Genomic DNA, 19,517 nt, shown 5'->3' on the forward strand with positions numbered 1-19,517 from the left:
TGTGTGTGTGTGTGTGTGTGTGTGTGTGTGTGTGTGTGTGTGTGTGTATTGGATGCAGCTCAGGGACTCGGTGTTCTGTTTAATCTTGGCTCATCTCTTAGGACCCAAGAATCGTCAGAGCTGATCTTTCTGATTTCCTTTTTGTGACAAACCGAGGCCCATCTTCCAGCCCAGTGAGCATCAAAGTCATGTGTCCACACCCTTCATTAGGCAGAAGACACATTCCAGTTCCATGTCCTGAAAATATGATTAGTCCTCAAACCAGAAAAGGAGAAATTATTTGAAATACTTTCTCAGAATAGATGTTTCTAATCCAGCTTTTGGCAGATAGTAGTATGTCAGTAAATCAGAGACAGCTGTGCTCACAGTTTTATTATACATATGGTTTAACTGACCATAGTTCTGTAAAATCTTACTCCCACACTAGGTTATTCATCCCTTCATTTATTCACTCTTTTTTTTTTTTTTTACCAACTGTTTGTTATTATCTACTTGATGCCAAGTAGGCTGTGAAAATAGAAATGAATCCTGACCGGGTACGCAGGTGAAAAAAAAAAAAATCTGTAGAGTGTGTCTGCACTTGTGCGGGAATGCAGGCATTTCCGGGCTGGGCTGCACGTGACAGTTCATTCCGTCAGTTCTGCATCTGGTTGATTTCTGCGTGTGGTTTATTTCCTACCCGGTAGCCCCTGTAAGGAAACAATACCTAATACCCAGAGGTGGTGCGCTCCCGTGAAAACAAAGAAAGTATTTTTAAAAGCCTGTGGCCAATGCGAAAAATAAGCATCTAAAAAACACAAGCAGAGTCTAGTGACATGGCCCAGTGGTTAAGAGTGCTTGCCCTGCAGTCGTGAGGCCTGATCCCAGCACTCGTGTTGCGATCAGCTCAGCCCAGCAAACACCTGTAAGCTCCACTTTCGTGGAGGTAGACAAGAGGGTCAGTGGGGCTCACTGGCTTCAAACCCAGAGCCCTGAAAGTACTCCATCTGAAAGAATCAGGAGGAGAGAGATAGAGCAGGACATCTGACACCCTATTTGGACTTCCATGCACATGTGGACACACACACACACACACACTAAAAACAAAGATACATGTGAGGAACTGAGGTTTTGGGGCAATTGATTTATTTCCCTGAGATACACACTAATGCCTTCCTCAGTGTGGCATGCCAGAGCTGGCTTCAGGAAGGGAAATACTATTCTCACACTGAGCATAATATCTGTTCACTTGGCTGCAGAAACCAGCCTTCAACCCAACTGAGACAGTCACGCACGGGGCAGAATCCAGGTCCCTAAGAAGAAACCCAGCTCAGCTGCTTCCTTCTGCTGTCGCCTTGGCTGAGATCACTTTAATGTTTTGTGCTTCCGTTTTCTTAAAAGGAGAACAACATCATAACCCACAAAGGAAATGCATTGAAAGAAATGCACAAGATAATATTGAAAGCACCCATCACAGTGTCTGACATGGTAGAAGCTCTTTTTTTAAATTCACTTTACATCCTGATCATAGCCCCACCCCTCCTCTCCTCCCAGCCCCACCCTTCTTTCCTTTTCCCCCTTCTCCCCCTCCCCTACTCCTCAGAAAAGGGGAGCCCCCCACCAACCTACCCCAGCACATCAAGTCACATCAGGACTGAGTGCATCCTCTTCCCCTGTGACCTGGTGAGGCCGCCCTACCAGGGTAAAGTGATCAAAAAGCAGGCAACAGAGTCCATGTCAGAGACAGTCCCTGGTCCCCTTACTAGGGTACCTACATAAAGCCTGAGCTGCCCATCAGCTACGTCTGTGTAGGGTGCCTAGGTCCAATCCAGGCATGGTCCTTGGTTGGTACTTCAGTCTCTGCAATGGTACAAGCTCTTGATAAAATGATAGTTGCTTGGGCTGGAGAGATGGCTAAGAGGTTAAGAGCATTTGCTGCTCTTACAGAGGACCCAGGTTTGGTTCTCAGCACCCACAGGGGAAAACTCATGACAGTCCATAGCAACAATTTCAGAAGATCTGGTACCCTCTTCTGGCTTCCACAGGCACCCTTATGCATGTGCTGCATATGAACTCATACAGGAGGCACACATGTACATATAAAGCAAATAACTTAACCTGGAAATGTATAATTGCTTTAGTTGCCTCACCATTGAACATCTGATATATGCCACATGGTCCAAAGCCAGGTCTGGGAAATTGAGCATATGAGTCTGGCTAATGGTGGGGCCCTCTGAGATACCCAGAGATGAAGAACAGTGTCAATGGCCTGGGTGCTTCCTTTCTGCTGCAGTAACTTGGTTGAAAAGGAAACACTTTATGCCGTGTGCATCTGCTGAAACTGGGATTCAGCAAGTGCTGTGTTAGCCTCCCTAAACTACCTCGCCTTGCTTGGGTGGTTGTATTTGCTGGACTGTGACACTGTGACTCAGGAGAGATGGCTTCCAGTTCAGGGCAGTGCCATGCCATGCCCGCTGCCTTACTAGGCAAGGTGTGTGCACCGCACCCTCTGAAGAGCTGGTGATGGGAAACTTCCCATCTTTATCCTTGAAGCTTTGTCCCTCAGGGTCTCTTAGGGATTTGGGTGTGCTGTGGAGTTCTCACGGGGTGGGGAATCATTTCCCCCACATACTTTATGAAAACACAAGAGGCCCCACTTGGCCAAGGCAAGGATTCAGTACAAACATGTGAAGGATGACAAATCACCTGAGGGAAAGACACTTTCAGAAAATGATGAGTTAGAAGGAGCCTTAAGATTACACACTAGGCATAGCTTGTGTGCATGAGAGGGGAGAAAAGAGGAGGGAAGCATGGAGAGGGATAATGAGAGGGAGAGGGAGAGAGACAGATTCAAGCAAAGGCTCTCTTTGGTATGCCAAAAGAAGTCTACAGAATCGGTGCCAACAGAGTTAACTTTTTAAAACTTTCTTTTCAGTGATTTAAAAAATAATGTTTCATTACCCATCTATAACTGTGGGGACATGCAACTGAGTTCAGGAGCCCATGGAGGCCAGAAGAGGGTGTCAGATCCCAAAAGCTGGAGTTATAGGAGGTAGTGAGCCTTCCAATTTAGGTTCTGGAAGCCAAGCTCAGGTCCTCTGTAAGAGCAACAAGTGCTTCTGACGTGTGAGCCATCTCCCCCCAAGGATTTGCCTTTTCTAGTTTTAAAAAAAGTGAAAAATATCTGTACAGCATTGGCAAAGAAAAAGTCCTGTTTGCTCTCTGTGTCACTGCTATTGCCTAGCTTCTCGTCTGTGTCTGCCTCTACTCTGTTGCATAACATGGTTTACATTTGTTTTGAGACAAGGTCTTGCTCTGAGGCCCTAGTTGGCCTTAAACTCACTGCGATCCTACCTCTGCCATTTGCTAGGATTATAGGTATGCACCCCCATGCCAGGCTTCCTTTTCAGTTAATATATCATAAGCATATCCAAGATCTCAGCATGGTCCTTACAATGATGATCTTTAATGACTGCATAATGGCCCGTCAAATAGTCAAGCCTAATTTATTTGGCCATTTTCCTATGGCTAAACATCTAGGCCATTGATTTTTCAGACATTTGTAACTACAGCAACCGTGTTTTAAGAATCCATAGGAAGGACCCAAATATGTTCTATTGATTCTTTGCAAATACTTCAGCCTGTTTGCTTTTCTTAAGTACCCTGCGAACAGAAGCCATTATTAACCTACTTCCCAACATGATAGCCGGTGCCCTGAGTGTTCAAAATCTGAGATAGAGCCTTTCATACACTGGAATATGAAGCCACGAACCACCGCAGACCCCAGAGCTCAGACTCTTGGTGAGTGAGTGGTTTAATTTAGACCTCATGGGCTGGGACAAGGAGAGCAACTTGTAATGAGTGACTACAGGGGCTAGAGATGTGGTTCAGTGGATAAGAGCTCCCTCTCTGGAAGCCTAAGGACCTGAGTTCAAATCTCCAGCATCCACATAAAAAGCCAGTGTGGATGTATGTACCTGTAAACCCAGTACTGGAGAGCAGAGAAAAACCTCAAGAACCCTCTGGCCAGCCAGCTTAGCCCAAACCGTGAGCTTTTGGTTTGGTGAGAGGCCCTGTCCCAAGGCCATAAGACTGAGAGCAATGGACATGTGACATGTTCCTAGTGACATGTTCCTGTAGCCTCGCATGCTGCCCTGAGTTCCCAGCTGCCTTTTCTGAGGAGGCTTCACGTGCCAACAACCCCAGTGTCACCAAGATCCCCCAGCTTTGCAATTTGTCCTCCTCAGAATCCAATACAGCAAGCCCTGGGCTTTGAAGGAGTGGGTAGGACCTAGACAGGCCCTGTGTGAGGTTAGCTTTCCAGTGTCACTGAAAAGGCAGAGGGGAACAGCAGCCCTGCTTCCTGCTGGTGCAGCCTGCCCTGCAGACAGACCTCCCTGTCCTTCTCCATGCTAGCTAGAAACAAATCCTTAATTGAATTTCACCTCGCAGAGTCTGTGAAATGACAGGCTAGTGCCTCCAATTAACTTCTAAGAATAAGAAGGGTATCGCACCCCGTGAAGACACTAGGGCTAAGGGGTGGAGCCCCCGAACCTCCACCTCAGATCTTAGGTCATTTGCTGTCTTGTGACAGACACAAAACACTACACCTAGATTTTTACAGGTGAGGATCTGAACTCAGGCCCTCATATTTGTGTGGCAAACACTTTGTCTAAGTGTCTAAGCTATCTCCCAGCCCCTGTGTGTGTGTGTAGGGGGGGTCGTGTTTATTTATTTGTTTTACTTCAGTTCTAGCCTTATAGGTCAATTACCCATATCTCCTTCTTAGGTTTCTGGTTGTTTACATCCCTAAGTCATCTGGAAAGACCCTTCATCCTGTTCCTATCTTGCCTTTCTGCCTCCTTAACTCAATTCCCTGATGGCAAGAATGCTCATTTCTGACGTTCGTTACCTGATCCTGGGCCCAGCAACTGCTATCTCCTTCTCCCACCCAGCCCACGTGTGATGAAATCTCAGCTTCACCGCACCACTGATGAGTACTCATGTGGGGACCGCCCCTGGCTTATGGTCCAGGAACAGCAGTGTTTCCACAAAAGGCAGTATCTTCTCACAGACAAGGGGGTCGCCATCTTCCACGTAGCTTTCCTGTTTGTCTGACAGCACATCCGTCAATCTCAACATGCACACGTGCTTGTCCCTCTGTGCCAGTCTGATTTAAAGATTTGTTTGCATTTTTAATGGTGCGTATGCACGTGGGTATGTGCATATGACTGCAGGTGCCCTCAGAGACCAGAAGAGGGTATCCGATCCCCCTGGGGCAGGAGTTGGAGGCAGTGTGTGCTGCAGGACTTGAGAGTTGGGAACCGAACTCGGGATCCTCTGGAGGAGAAGTCCTCACTCCTAACTGCGGAGCCCTCTTTCTAACCCTGCAAGACTAATTTACATACTGAGTGTCACAGCAGCCACTTTTCTTCTTGGTGCTTGGAAATTAAGCAAAATTATGGAGAAAGTGCACATTTTACAAGTTTATAGAAAGAAAGAAAAGTAATAATGCATCTTAATGAAAATAGTAACTCAGAAAGCCCACTGGAATGCCATCTGGCAAAGTTGCCTTAGCTCTGGGTTGTGGCCATGCCGTTGATAAGAGACCCATCCTGTCCACTTTCCTTATGAGTAAAAGGCCTTTCTTCTTAGCCTGTACCCCGACGGGAGAGCGGCTGCAGCAAGGGTGATTAAATTATCAGGCAGAAACACAGGACTCTTAAATAACCGACTCTCTGGTGTTCCATGAGCCTTCGCTCACACCTCACAATCTTTATTTCCTTTATTTCAAAAGTGCGTGTTTACTTTTCCTCCATTAGCTTTAATTAATTTTGCTGTAGGCTCATAAACAGGTGAGAATGGAAACTTTTTTGATTTGCATTCATCCTCAAGTAAGCTAAGTAATTAAATGTTCTGAGTTGGATTTGCTGCACTGTGCCAGCGCCCCAGGAAATGGCTGAAAGAGCCTGACTTGCAGTGAGTCTAACAAGAGTGTGGGAGGGGTTATGGACTTGTGACCATTGAGGGTAAATGTTAAAGGTCAAATCTGAATCAGCATTCTTTTTAGGACTGGGAACATGACACAATGGGTAAAGTGCTTGCTATGCAAAGGTGAGGACCTGAGTTCAAATCCCCAACACCCGTGGAAAAGCTGGGCCTGGTGGTAAACACTTGTAACTGGCAACCAATCTAGCCAACATGGAAAGACGAATGACCCATCTCAAAATGAAAGATGGAGAAACAATTGAGGAAGAATTCCAACCCCCGTGACTGGTCTCCACAGATGTGGCCATGTACACCCTAGCAAACACATCTGGACATGGAGAGGCAGGGTTTGGGGAAGATATAAAGAGAGGAGAGAGGGAGAGGAGGAAGAGAATGTGGGAGATGGAGAAAGAGAGACAAAGGAGAGAGGGGAGAGAGGGGCAGAGATAGAGAGACACAGAGAGAGGAGACCAGAGGGGAGAGAGAGGAGAGAGACAGAGAGAGAAGAGAAAGAGAAAGAGAGACAGAGAGAGAGGAGACAGGAGGGGAGAGAGAGGAGAGAATCAGAGAGCAAGAAAGGAGAGAGAGAGAGAGGGAAAACTTGTTTTTGTTTCAGGAAGCTCAAATTACGCACATGCCATGAGCTTCTCATGATTAGAACAGGGAAGTGTAGAATGAGCTAACGTGAAAATGGACCAGGAGCATTGTCATTTCCAGTATTGTCACTTGTCAACTGGTGGGGAGCCGATGCCAGGACATAGCATACAGATTTTAACCTGATGTACTGATACAAGTTCATCCGTGAAGTCTTAGCAATGAAGTGAATAAATAAAGACACTGCACTGTTTTGTTTGTTTGTTTGTTTGTTTGAATGGTCAACTTGCTACAGCCTAGAATCACCTGGCCTGAGATTGGCCTGAGGGCATGTCTGAGGGGGGTGGTCTTGATTGTGTGACTTGGTGGGAACACTCACCATAATTGTGGGTGACATCCTTTCATGGGGTGGGGCCTGAACTGTGCAAGAGGGAAGAAAGCCAGCTGAACACTAAGCCAGCAGGCAGCATGGCTGCTTTCTTTTCTCTCTGTCCTAGACTGTGGAGGTGAGGTGACTGGCTGCTTGAGATCTTGCCTTGCTGTCCCCTCAGTGAGGGACTGTAACCTGGAACTGCAAACCTTTCCTCCTCTGAGTTGCTTTCAGACAGAGCGTTTTAATCCCAACAACAGAAATGAATCCAGGACAGATAGTATTTGTTAAGGATGGAAATTCAAGGCACTTTCTTAGAGCTGATATTCCCAGCACATTTATTGATAAAGGACTAGTCATCCCCTTATAAAAAGAACCTCTGGACTTAATCAGAAAAGCAAATGAATTCCATTTAAAAGACCTGTTGACAAAATAAACTACATATGACCAATCAGTGCAGAAAGAGCTCTCCAGCCCACCAACCAGCAAAGTCCAAGTGGCATTTATATACAATTGCACATCATTTTTTTGGTCTAGCTAGTTGCTAGATATTAAGCCTAGAAATACCATGTATCAGCTATGACACAGGAAAACAGTGACCCTCAGTGATGACTGTTGGGATTATAAATTGGAACAACTTAGAAGCTGGATTTGCCATTATCTATCACAGTGAAAGATGGGGAGCCCATCCCAGGAAAACACAAGGAATTGTCATCTGTGCACCTGGGCTTTGCTAGGGGGCAAAAACAGGAGCCCGTGTGCTTGTTGACCAAAGCATGGCTAAGCAAAGGCTAGTGCAGTGTTCTGGGACCTGCCCCACAGCACAATGGGTTTCTAGCCCATCCCTGTCACCACAAGCAAAAGCTGTCATCAGGAAGAGCTGGCATTGACAGAAAACCTTCTATGGCAGGCTCCTCCTGCGCTCCCAAACTCTCTTTGTGCTCAAAAGTTTTGTGGTTCAAAGAAAACCCAAATCTACCCCTCATGTTTTCCTTCTTTAGACACAAAGAGAGAGAGAGAGACAGAAAGACAGAGAGAGATAGAGAGAGAGAGAATAGTTTCACTGGGCTTCTGAAAAGATAGCCTAGCTTGGGCAGTGCTAACAGAGCCCGTGAGATCTAGGAGCTGGCTGTCCCGAGTGTGTTAGAATTGAGCCTGGAAAGCAGGCACAACATTAGCCAATCCCTAGGACAGGACCATGGCCTTCAGGGCCATCCTTCCTTGTGCCCATTTTCAGGAAAGCAGGCATCAGCACATTTGCTGCACACTGAGCATTTGTGTTTACTGTTTTGGGGGACCTCTAGTTCCTGCTGCTTGCAGGGGCCCCAAGCACTTTTCACTTCCTGGTGGTAGGGTGGTTGGCAGTCAGGGTGATGGGCAGTCAGTATGGTTGGCAGCAAGGGTGCTGGGTGTCAGGGTGCTGGGTGTCAGGGTGCTGGGTGTCAGGGCGCTCGGCCATCAGCATGGTGGGTAGTCAGGGTGCTGAGGTGAGTGTCGCTCACAAACTAGGGCACATTCCAGCCCCTGCACAGTGTAAATGTGGCCTTTGGAAGAGCCTTTTCAGGAGTGGTAAAGCTAATGGTCTTGAGATGAAAACACCCTGGATCCTCTAAGTGGACCCCAAATGCTGTCTCAGGGATCTTGGGAAGAGGTGAAAGGAAAGAACACAGACTCCCAGAAAGGCAGAGACCAGGAAACAGCATAGGCAGAGAAGCCTGGCCCCCAAGATCACAGTCATGCCAGGCTGAAAGCAACGAGGAAACCCGGCTCTAGAACCTTCTGCAGGATCCCAGCCCTGCCCAACCCCTTAAGGCTGGATTTGAACTTCCAGAGGCAGAAATGAGTACGATTCCATGGTTCTGAACCCCCAGCCCTCTGCCCCAGGTTGTGGTGCTCTGTTTTGGCAGCCCCAGGAGCTGTATTTATTTAGCCATTAGCTTCCTAGGAAAGCCAGGAACCTGGTTACTTTCCATAGTACAACAACTTCTCACTAGTCACTTCCTGGATTTAGATTTTTATCTTTCACAGGCTGCTACCTTCCACCTCTCCCTCTTTCCAGCCTTGATTTAACTATTTAACTGCCTGTGCATTGAAACCCAGTGTTTAGTCTCAAGGTCTCTTTGGAGGCTGGCTGACTCTTCCTCCCTTGCCAACAGGGGAGAGGGTTCTACCAGCCTCTGCTTGTGCCAGCTGTTGGGTAAGAGGAGTTGTGTAAAACTGGTGATCTCATAGCTCTACAGCTATACTTCCCTGCTGAAGTGGGGCTTTTCAGCTATGCTAGGTCTTGTCTGGTAGAACTCAACAGCAAGTTCCAGAGTAAAGAACGCAGTATTGACTGCTGAGTGCCCAGGGCTTTTCAAAGCCACTGTGCTTTTTCAATTTGACTTGTAAATTGGAGCTCAAAGTTCCCAGCTCTTAAAACTCTTTAGTGTGCCTGTCTTCTAGCTGGGGAAGGGGGGTGGACTTTAGAGAGAGCCAAGGAAGCTATTTGTCAGGTCTTGCTGCCTCTTTGCACTCAGCAAATGGGCAAGCCCTTCTGTTGGAAAAGCAAATGTTTCTACAGCTTAGGTCTAAGTGATAATGGAATACCCTGGGAGTGAGCAGGCCTTTCAAAGCCCTAATGTAAGGGAAAGGAGGTGATGCTCATCCCACCCTGTATCTCAACTGGGAATCGCTAAACACATTCAGAAAGTGTCACAGGCGCATGTCACCCTACCATACAAGCGTCTTCAGCGACCCCTTGCAGGTGGCAGGTGTGGGGACTGTTGTTTAGTGCACATATCACACTTGCTATGATTCTGTGCTTAAGCACCATCACCTCTTCTAGCAGAACATGAGCAGGAGTGCATGACAGCTCTGTTCTTCTATGTACGCAGTCCAGGGCAGGGTAGCCTCAAAGCAAGCACCCATAGCGAGCAGGGCGGAGCCCGTGAACCCAGCAGAATGCCTGCACTACACACTTGGTCAGGAGGGACTGCCCTAGAGTCAAAGAGCCATAACAGGGCACCATCCACTTGAGAAACTTAAGATGTAGAAAATACTGAGTGTGGGTAATAAGGCAAGACTGACCAAGGTCTGCCTCCCTTTATTCAGCCTAAAGTTAGCTCTCAAAGTCAGAACCATTTCTCATTTCTCAGGGACACTGTTTTCATCCAAGACATGTTTTCTGCCACTTCACCAAACACAGAGCCTACTGACCTACATCCCTCCCACATTTGTTGGTTTTGATATGTGTGCATGTGGCAGGAGGGGATAGGGTGGGCTGGGAGGGGCGGGAGGGGGTGGTAGCTGCAGAAGCTAGAAAAGGAGGGGCATGGACCCTGATCCCCTAGAGCTGGAGTCCCAGGCAGTTGTAAGCTACCCGGTGTGGATGCTGGAACTGAGTTCAGGTTGTCCGGAGGGGCAGCAAGTGCTCTTCCCCACTAGCTGTCTCTCCAGCTCCACCCCTCCCCTCTTTCGATGGCAATGATATTTCCTGAGAATGGACGTCTTGGCTGATAATTATTAATTCGGGCATGAAGTAACTTAACGCACACTGTGGCCTAATTATCATAAAAAGAAAAACTCAGGCTCAGGGTTGTCCAAGACCGTCCAGCAATTATGTGTCAGAGCAGAGACCATAACCCAGGACCCTCAGCCTGTGGACACTTCCTCAACCCTGCTGTCCATGCCCGGTGTGCCGGGAAGCTGGTGAGTGTTGGCATGAGATGGTGCCCCATGGTTGCTCGTGATAAAAAGCCAGTCTCTTCTTCCACAGAGGATGGGTAGGGGGGACCACTGAGCCCTCTTTGGCTCAGTGACTAGACTAAGCTTGAGAACCAAACTGGAACAAGCCTCAGGTGCAGGCACTCATGGTTTCAGGGACAAGGAACAGAGGTCATCAGCTTGTATCAGGTGTCTGTCAGCCCTCTGCAGTGGGGAGCAGCCCCATCAGTCTGTCCCCTGCCATATTGTTTCCAAGAGACGAGCATTTATCTAAGCTAACAGAAGTCTCAGAAGGTAGAGGAGCTGAAGGTCATTCAAAACCCCAAATGAAATGAGATCCACGAATACCACAAACTAATGGAGCTCTCCTTCTGCCCTTAACTCAGCCTTTATTGAACACCTACTGTGTACCTGACCCTGTTCCATTCAGTGGGGAACAAAGGTGAACCAAATACATTAATCAAATGTGCATTACGTTCTATATGTCTGTGTTAGTCACTGAATAGCATCTTGATGGCCTGGACGAAGGAAAGCAGTTTTCCAAAGTGACATTCACAGTGCACAGAAATGAATCATGGTGAGTGGAAATGACTCCACATGACATGGAGGGCCAAGGAGAAGATGTTGCCCTTTTCCAGGAGCTGAGCCCAAAGGGTCCAGAATACACCCCCTCCGCTTTCAGTCTCAGCATGTTTAATTTCAGATTTGTGTGGTCCTGATGGAGCTACTTCATCAAGTTTTATTCTTCATAAAAGATCCATTTCCCTAGACTGGAAATGTGCCTTCTTCTAATTCACTGTTATTTTATAAATTCTTTCATAGCTTGCATCAATCACAGCTGACTTCCAAGCCATAAACTGACAGCTTTGCGGCAGCACCGTGGTAGCCAGTGTGTATTTACTTATCCAGTTCAAGAATTCGTTTGCAAAATCAGCAACATCATTTCTCTCAGCAAAGTACCTTCCTTTCTTCCCACGGAACCAGAGTCTTAGATGGACTGAATTGCAGCATCCTAACACCTTAGCGTCTTGTCACTATGGTAACCACCCCAGCCCCACCTTAAGTGCAAGGTTCCGGGCCTGTTCTTTAACAGGACACGCCTTCAGTGGGCTGAGGTTGAGTGAGAAACCACTCCTCTGGGCTAAGCCTGTGCAGTCTGGGTTGGTGGGGTGACGCTCAGCCTCCTGAAGTTGGTTTTAAAGAGGCACCAGTGCTGATCTCTGCCATTAAGAGAGATAAGGGGGTGTCGCATCTTGTTCACAATAAATCACTAAAAGACAGGAGCCATCTCTACTTACCATCCCTACCCAACATTCATTGCTACCTTAAGATGTGATTGAGCTTCAGAGATGACTCGGAGTGTAAGGTGCCTGAGTTCAGTCCCTGGAACCCACAGGAAGGTCAAAGGAAGAGTCCACGGAGTTGCCCTCTGACCTCCATGTGCAAACTACAGTACCTGCGCTGTACTGTTACAGATCATGCACACACATGCACGCAAATAAATATAATAAAACATTCAAGATGGAGAGATAGCTGACTCAGTAAGTGAAGAGCACCCTCTTGCAGAAGACCTGGGCTTGGTTCCAAGTGCCCCAGAGGGTCTGGCCTACCCAGTCACCCCTATGTATACAGCATACATATACACAGAGACACACATCCACATAAAAATAAACGTTTAAGAAGCATCTTACAGTTAGAAGAGAGATGGTCTTAAAACGGTTCCCTTTCTCTCTCTCTCTCTCTCTCACTTTCTATTGATTCCTATTCCAATTCTGTTAGTACTAAGGCCTTGCTGGTCTGTCTTGAGAATTCTTCTGCTCCCTTGATGACAGCATCCCGAGCCTCTGCCAACCGGGTGCCAATGTCTCATCTTGTGACGAGCAAAATCGTCTGCAGACATTGCCAAATGCCCCCCAGTGGTAAAATCACACTGAACTAAGGAAGTCCAGACTCGCTTTGTAAAGCCCTTTCAACTTTACAGCACAGATGAAGGGCCAGCACAGATGAAGCATCTTTTGGTAGTGCTGTGGTGTTATGGAGCTGCATCTTCATATCTGAGAACTGTAGCTGCTTCGTGCTGCCCTGATATTCAGATTTTTCTTTATTGGGGTGGACAATTAGGGATTGTGTCTCCACTCACACTTGCTTCTTTAGGGCGTTTCAGGCATGGTCAAATAATCCAGCATGGAGCACCCCTCTGTCCTTCATTTGGACTGCTGGCAAAAATAGAGAAAATGCTTTAATAGGTTTGAGAAAAATATCACCTTCAAGAGAAAGGAGCGAGTTGCACGGCAGACTTGGGACAGTGCCCGCCTCACAAGCACAGGGCCTGAGTCTGGTCCCCAGCACTCCGGTTTTAAACAGCACAGCATGGCGGTGCGTGCTTTAAACCTAGTGCCAGGAGACAGCGCCAGCGGGAAAGATTGCAGGGAATGGGGGAGCCCAGGTCAGTGGGAGACCCTGTCCCCGCTTAAAATAATAAGATGGATGGGTCCTAAGGAACCAGACCTGTCCTCTGTCTCTCTGTCTCCTGTAGAAGCACAGGCACCCGCACATGCATATGAAGCACACACACGTGCTCACACACATGCACAGATACACACTTGTCTGTTTACATGCGCACAAACACATGCCCACAGTACATATATACACAGATGCATATTGCACACACACACTCCCATGCATGCACACAGATATACATGCATGCACATACAGACACCCATATACACCAACATGCACACACACATACACATACACACATACACATGCATGCAAGCACACACAGGTGCACACGCATGATCCCAGCTGGACAGCAACAGAGTGCCTGCTGATAGACGGGATCTCAGTTTGAACTGTTTGTTACTTCCGATCCCAGAAACAATTATTTTTTTCCTGAAGCCTGGCCCACCCCGGCTTAATTAAAAAGTGGCTCCCTAGATAAAAAAGGCACAGACAATCTTTAGGTGTGTCTGTCGCTACCACTCCTTTATTCACATCAAAATAAACAAGCTTTGGAAGCCGGTGGGAGACAGCCATTGCGCAACTTGTCATAACTTATTACATATTTGACTGCCAATTTGTACTTAAAAAACCAACTAGCTCCAGGGAAGGAGAGAAAATTGGAGAGGCAAAGTCTATTGCATTTCAAATCAAGTCCGTGGTAATCGAAGCCGCCCCGGAGACACTTAGGGGCTGCAATTAAATGGAGTTAGCAACTGCCTCGAAATTGAAGGCACGCTCATGTTGAAGAGCGGCGTGTGCTCTTGGTTGGCTCTACTTAGTCAACACAGATCGGCAAGCAGAGGGTAGACTCCGTGGGAGATTAATTTTGTCTTGTTCTGGAAATGAAAGTCCAAGTGCACCTAGCAACCGAAACAGCCAGCACCAACACATGGATTTGCTTAGCTTGGCTTTGGTGGTGGCGTCATTGGTGGCTCCCAAAACCCAACTGTGAAAAGCTGACCCTTGGCAAGTATGTTGCAGTTTGTTCTCAGCATTTATTTTTTCTTTTCTGCACCTGTTTCTTTGTATTTTTAGTCTCTTAAACCTGCTGAGTTATCTATTTAAAATGGAAAAGTCCCACATTGACACTAAAGTCTCTGTTGAATTATGTATCATTTCCTGACTTGTGTGTACTGAGTCATTAATTTATGTGCCTTTACCAGCTGTCTCTTGCCACACTTGAACTCCATGCCTCAAGACAGCAGCCATGTATTTGCTCATGACTTGCAAGCTGGGAAGGGCTCAGTTGGGTGGCTCTTCATCTCTGCTCACCTGAGACTTCCCTGCCTAGGCTGATCTGAGCTGGAGGCTGGCTGGTACAAGATGGCCTCAACCTTCAATGTCTGATAGTGAGTGAACCGTGTCAGCCCAGGAAAGTGGGGTTTCTCCTGTGAATCTCTCTCTCTCTCTCTTTCTCTCTTCCTCGATGTGTTTCTTTCTGTGTGTCTATGTAGTGTGTGATATGTTTGAATGTATTCCTGTTTCATAACATACGCAAGGACTTCATTGGTGACATCTCCTGGCCCTGTTCATATGTCTTAATGTTGCACCTCCCCCAGTAAGGCCTGCAGCTGCCCTCACCACACTGCCGGAAATACAGTGCACAGGCCTAAACATCTGTGGTATATAATTCACTTGTAGGAATGACGATTTTCTAAGGAGGAGGCTGACCCTTGGCGGCCAAACACAGGGCAATGTTTTGGAACAGAGTCCGAAACACTTTCATGAACGTGCTGAGAATAAGTGAGTGTTGAGTGCTCAGCCTTCAGGGGGACATCTCTATCAACCTCCCTCCCCAAGGCTCTAGGAACATCATGGAAAAAGTGGGTAAGAGCCAGAGATGGTGGGAGTGCTCTGATATTCCATCTTCAGGATACGACGTGGTTGCAGTGGGAACTCACTGCAGTTACAATGACCAGCACAAGAACAGCCCGACAAGATCTGTCAAGAGCCAGCAGGCAGCACTGTTGTCCTCACCAGGAAAGGGGAGAGAATATGATGGGGAGAAGGGTGCTAGGAGTTATCCACGGATAATGAGGGAGAGTCTAGGCATACATGGGGCCCATGTACACATGGATGAGATTGCCAAACAATAAATAAAAGAGTAAAAGGAAAAAGGCCAGCTGGAAAGAGTCCATTGCTGGCAAGGGCTTGTAGACTCACAGTCACAGGAAAACGAGCTTCAGATGTTCTCATTCCATGGGCAAGACACCAGAAACCAGCCTTTGAATGGCTCCATCAGAAATCCACAGTGGAGAGGAAGGGGCCTCCTGCCCAAGATGGGGTGACTACCATTGTTCTCAGCCTGGCAGGTTGGCAGTTGTATTCTTCTATCACAAAAAAAAAAAAAAAAAAAAAAAAAAAAAGATTGGCTAACTCGAGACTCTCAGCCACCAACCTGCAATTCTTTCATTTTTGTCTGGAGGGCTACTGCTGGGTCATCTGGCTCTAGGAGTGACAGGGTGATTATTGCTTATTTTGACACTCCAAATATTATGACAGGAGGAGATAGGGAAGTATTGTGTAGAGGGCCCAACGTGTGTCTATCATGTAATTATCCTTTTCCCGCCACCCAGAAACATACATGGTGTAAGACAAGCATGGCAGGAGGCTGTCAGGCTGATGGGGAAGGGCAAATTCTTCTCAGAGGCCAGGACACATGAGCTAGGGCAGGACTGAAGCCAAGGTATCTCCACAGACAGTGGGAACATAGGCACAGATGCACCTTTTGGCCTTGGAGTGTGTCTATGGCCACTGGGCTCAGTTCATGAAGGAATATAAAACCAGAAACTGAGGCAGGCTGGTGATGGGTAAATAGTTAGGAAAACTGCCAAGGAAAGTTAAGCAGGAGGCCAGCCACTCTCCTCTACAGACAGGACTACAGCTCTGGTCAGCTGAATCCAAACAAAGCCTAGGGCAAGCAAGCGCATGATTCAACAGATTGCACACTGGTGGGCGAGGATCTGAGCAGATGTGTAAGATGAATTGCCTCATCACAGAACTCAAACATATATCCATAGGGCTTCACACATAAAAGTGTGTGTGTGTGTGTGTGTGTGTGTGTGTGTGTGTGTGTGTGTGTGTCTATCTGTCTGTCTAAGGTCATTGTATTAGTCACTTTTCTCATTGTCATGAGTATCTGACCAGAAGCAACTGAAAGGGCTGGGGTTTACCTTGGCTCGTGGTTCCCCACTGTGATGGACTCATATATCAAGTTTCATCACCAACAGTCCTCTTCCTCCTACAAGGCTCCACCTCCCAAAACAGTGCCATCAGCTGTGAGCCCATGAGCCAGTAAGCGACATTTCACAGTAAAACCACAACAGTTCTGTTCTGTTGTGTTGCATGGAGTAGAATCAGAAACGGAATTTACTAGGAAGAAAAGCCAGTACCTACCCACCTCTGGGTGAAGACGAAGGCTGGGGTTTAAACCAGTCTTACTTCCCGGCAATTTTTTAAAGTGAAGGCATTTTTTGTGTACCTGTGGGGCCATCTCAGGGGTAAACCTGCCTCTGTCAGCTGATGAGCTCTTTGAGAACAAAAGAAGATGAGCTTTCCGGAGCCCAGTGCTTCACCCTGAGTCTCTCCCGCCTCCTCTGATCATCCAAAAGCTTATGTTGAGTCTTGGGCCTTGATGACTTCGTTTTTCTACTTTCTTTTTCTCCTTCAGCTATGACTTCAATTAAATGCAGATTAGTGAACAGTTTCAATCAATTAGGCATTCAGCAGACACTGGCCAAGGGAGACACATCGTGTCAAGTGTACTTAACCTGAGATTTTGGTGTAGAATTGATGAGGGCAAGGTTCCTTCTCTGCCTTCAGCCACAGGAGTTCACATGTTCCCAGATGAGACCTTGGGCTTGAAATCCGCCCGTGACTTCTGCAGAGAGTCTTGGGCGGCCCTCTCTCCCTAGGTTAGGAAGGAACCAGGTCAATGGGCTGAGAGTAAACGCACAGAACCACTGGGTAGGAAACTGATTTCATTCACAGTGTGGCTTAGAGAGTAATACCACGCATAATTTACACTGTCTTCCAACATCTGGGGCCTGGGTCAGGGTTTGCTTCTACCAAGAATGTTCCCTACTTGTATTGGACCCTATATTTTCTCCACAACATTTCAAAGGCAAAGAAACAAGATGTGTCGTGGACGCCCCTTGCAGCACATAGCTAATGGCAATGAACACCTCCATCCAACCTTTAGGGTGACTAAATTTCCTTGTTAACCTGACCACTCAGACCTAATGGTTAAAAATGTGATTCTAATTAATTGGGGGGAAGGAAATCAGGGTTGTAGCTTTGATGATAGGAAGAGCACATAAGTTAAAAGAAAGGAATTCTGGGTGACTCAGTAAACTCAATGTTTCCTTTAAGCTTCTAGGTGTGTGTGTGTGTGTGTGTTTGTGTGTGTGTGTGTGTATACTTTCTCTCTGGAAACTATAGCTCTCCTGCCAGTTACGTCACCTCCGTTAAGAGTTCTAGCTAGGCACATCACCCTGAGCCAAACTCAGTGCTCACTAAATCAGGACTAGTGGCCATATTGTCTGATTGGATTCTAGACTGTGCTGCTATCAGCGTTCACAATTACACCATTTTTAAAGTTAAATTTGAGCTGCAGAGTCATTCCATCATCTGTGAGGCTAACCAGAACATGAAAGATTAGGGGTTCCCTCATGACCACCCCCCCCACAATCCACCCCCCACCCCGTCTGCAGATTTAACCAGCCTGACCAGCGGGGCGGGGGGTGGGGGGACTCATTTGTTGAAAGCCTTCCATGCTGCTGCACAGGCACAAATAGTACCTGCACCGTCATGTTGTGTTTTACTCAGTGAAGCTCAGTTATTCTTGTAATTCAATATCCTGGTTTCCCCTCCATGTTGCTTGTGTGTGAGCAAGACCTTTACAAAAGCTGACAAACTACCAACCCCAGCCATTACCAAGCAGCCTGTGTTTCTTCATACAAGTAGGTCCTGTGTGTCTCTTCCTTCTCTCGACAAGGTCACACCATGTTACCCTCATCTCTGCCTCTGAAGTGCCTGAGAGGGGATGGCCACCACCCTAGCAGGAGCTCATTTAAGTCACCTCATGGTCTCCTTTCCTGGAGTAAATTTTCCCTTGAAGGTCCTTACTCCTCCATCTTGCTCAGACCTCCTCACCCCATGAGTGTCTGCATCAGGAACCTTTTCTGAGCCTGCGCTAGAGGAAGCTGCCCTTTGCCCCCTCTGTGCCCTGTTAATGCTGTCTGCCTCTTTACGTCTGTCTCTCTGCGCTTCGGGATGCCCTGATATTGACCCCCTTTGTTCTTCTATTTCCCCGGCACCTGTGCCAGGCACAGGCAGGCATCCCATAAGAGTTTTTTAAATGAAAGCTGTTGTCACAGAGCCACCTCCGAAATGGAATTGAAGCCCGTAAAAATAAATCGCACATCAGCAGAAGGAAAAATTAAGCTGTCACTCCGCCGAGCAACGGAGCTTTCTTTTCTGTATTTTGGGTCCTTTAATGTGATGGAGCAGGCAGGGAAAGCAGAGCTTGGGAAATGATTTGTCTTTTTAATTCAGAGAGTGATTGGCAGGCTATTCCCTTGCCATTGCCCTTGGGGGAGAGGCCCTGACCATCCTGCCCTTTTGATAACCATCTCCCCACTTTGGTCCTGCTCCCCCCCCCCAGGGACCACGGTGATGCGGATGACAGCGTTTGATGCAGATGACCCGGCCACTGACAATGCCCTCCTGCGGTACAATATCCGTCAGCAGACACCTGACAAGCCGTCTCCCAACATGTTCTACATCGATCCTGAGAAAGGAGACATTGTCACCGTGGTGTCACCTGTGCTGCTGGACCGGGAGGTGAGCTGAAAGGATTACGTTTTCTCCTTCACGAGAACGGAGCGCAGCTCCCCTAGAAGGAAACACGTGGGAGTCAAGGGCCCTCGAGACTGCAAAGGCAGAAACAAGATGTTTACACACGGCTAGGTGGCCAAGTCTTCAAGGGCGGATGAACTGGGATGTGACCCTGGCAAGCCCTCTGTGGGCCTGGGAGGCCCTGGGTATTTCTAGTCTCCACCAACTCCTCAGACTCATGAGTTCCAGACCCTGTAGAAGGGAAGGAAGGGTCACATGACAGAGGGGAAAAGAGGGGAACATAGCTCTCCCCAAGCTTACCCAGGCTGTTCCTTGTACAGCCAGGCAGCACTCTTGTCCCCTATCTCTCCCAGCCATCTTTGCCTTTCCCCAATAGGCTCTTTGTGAAATCACCCATCCTTCAGGTCACATGTAAGGCAGAGATGCCCTGAGCTGCAACTGGACCCCATGTTGGCTTTGTGCTTGCTTTGTGTTTTTAAAGTTTTAGAATTAGTGGCCCTAACAAAACATTTCGATTTAA

At 47.5% G+C, this 19,517-nt stretch overlaps 1 protein-coding gene across 1 annotated transcript in view; it reads left to right on the forward strand.

Moving 5' to 3' along the window:
• The window catches only part of Cdh13 (cadherin 13), an 847,250-nt gene that overhangs the window by 732,407 nt on the left and 95,326 nt on the right, over positions 1-19,517 (forward strand). The window contains exon 7 of the mRNA XM_055621425.1: positions 18,804-18,982. Within this exon, the coding sequence (XP_055477400.1) occupies positions 18,804-18,982 (179 nt within the window). The remainder of the gene's footprint in view (positions 1-18,803; positions 18,983-19,517) is intronic.

This window comes from Psammomys obesus, unplaced genomic scaffold, assembly GCF_907164565.1.
Source record: "Psammomys obesus unplaced genomic scaffold, mPsaObe1.curated_primary_1811, whole genome shotgun sequence".
NCBI classification, from domain to species: Eukaryota; Metazoa; Chordata; class Mammalia; order Rodentia; family Muridae; genus Psammomys; species Psammomys obesus.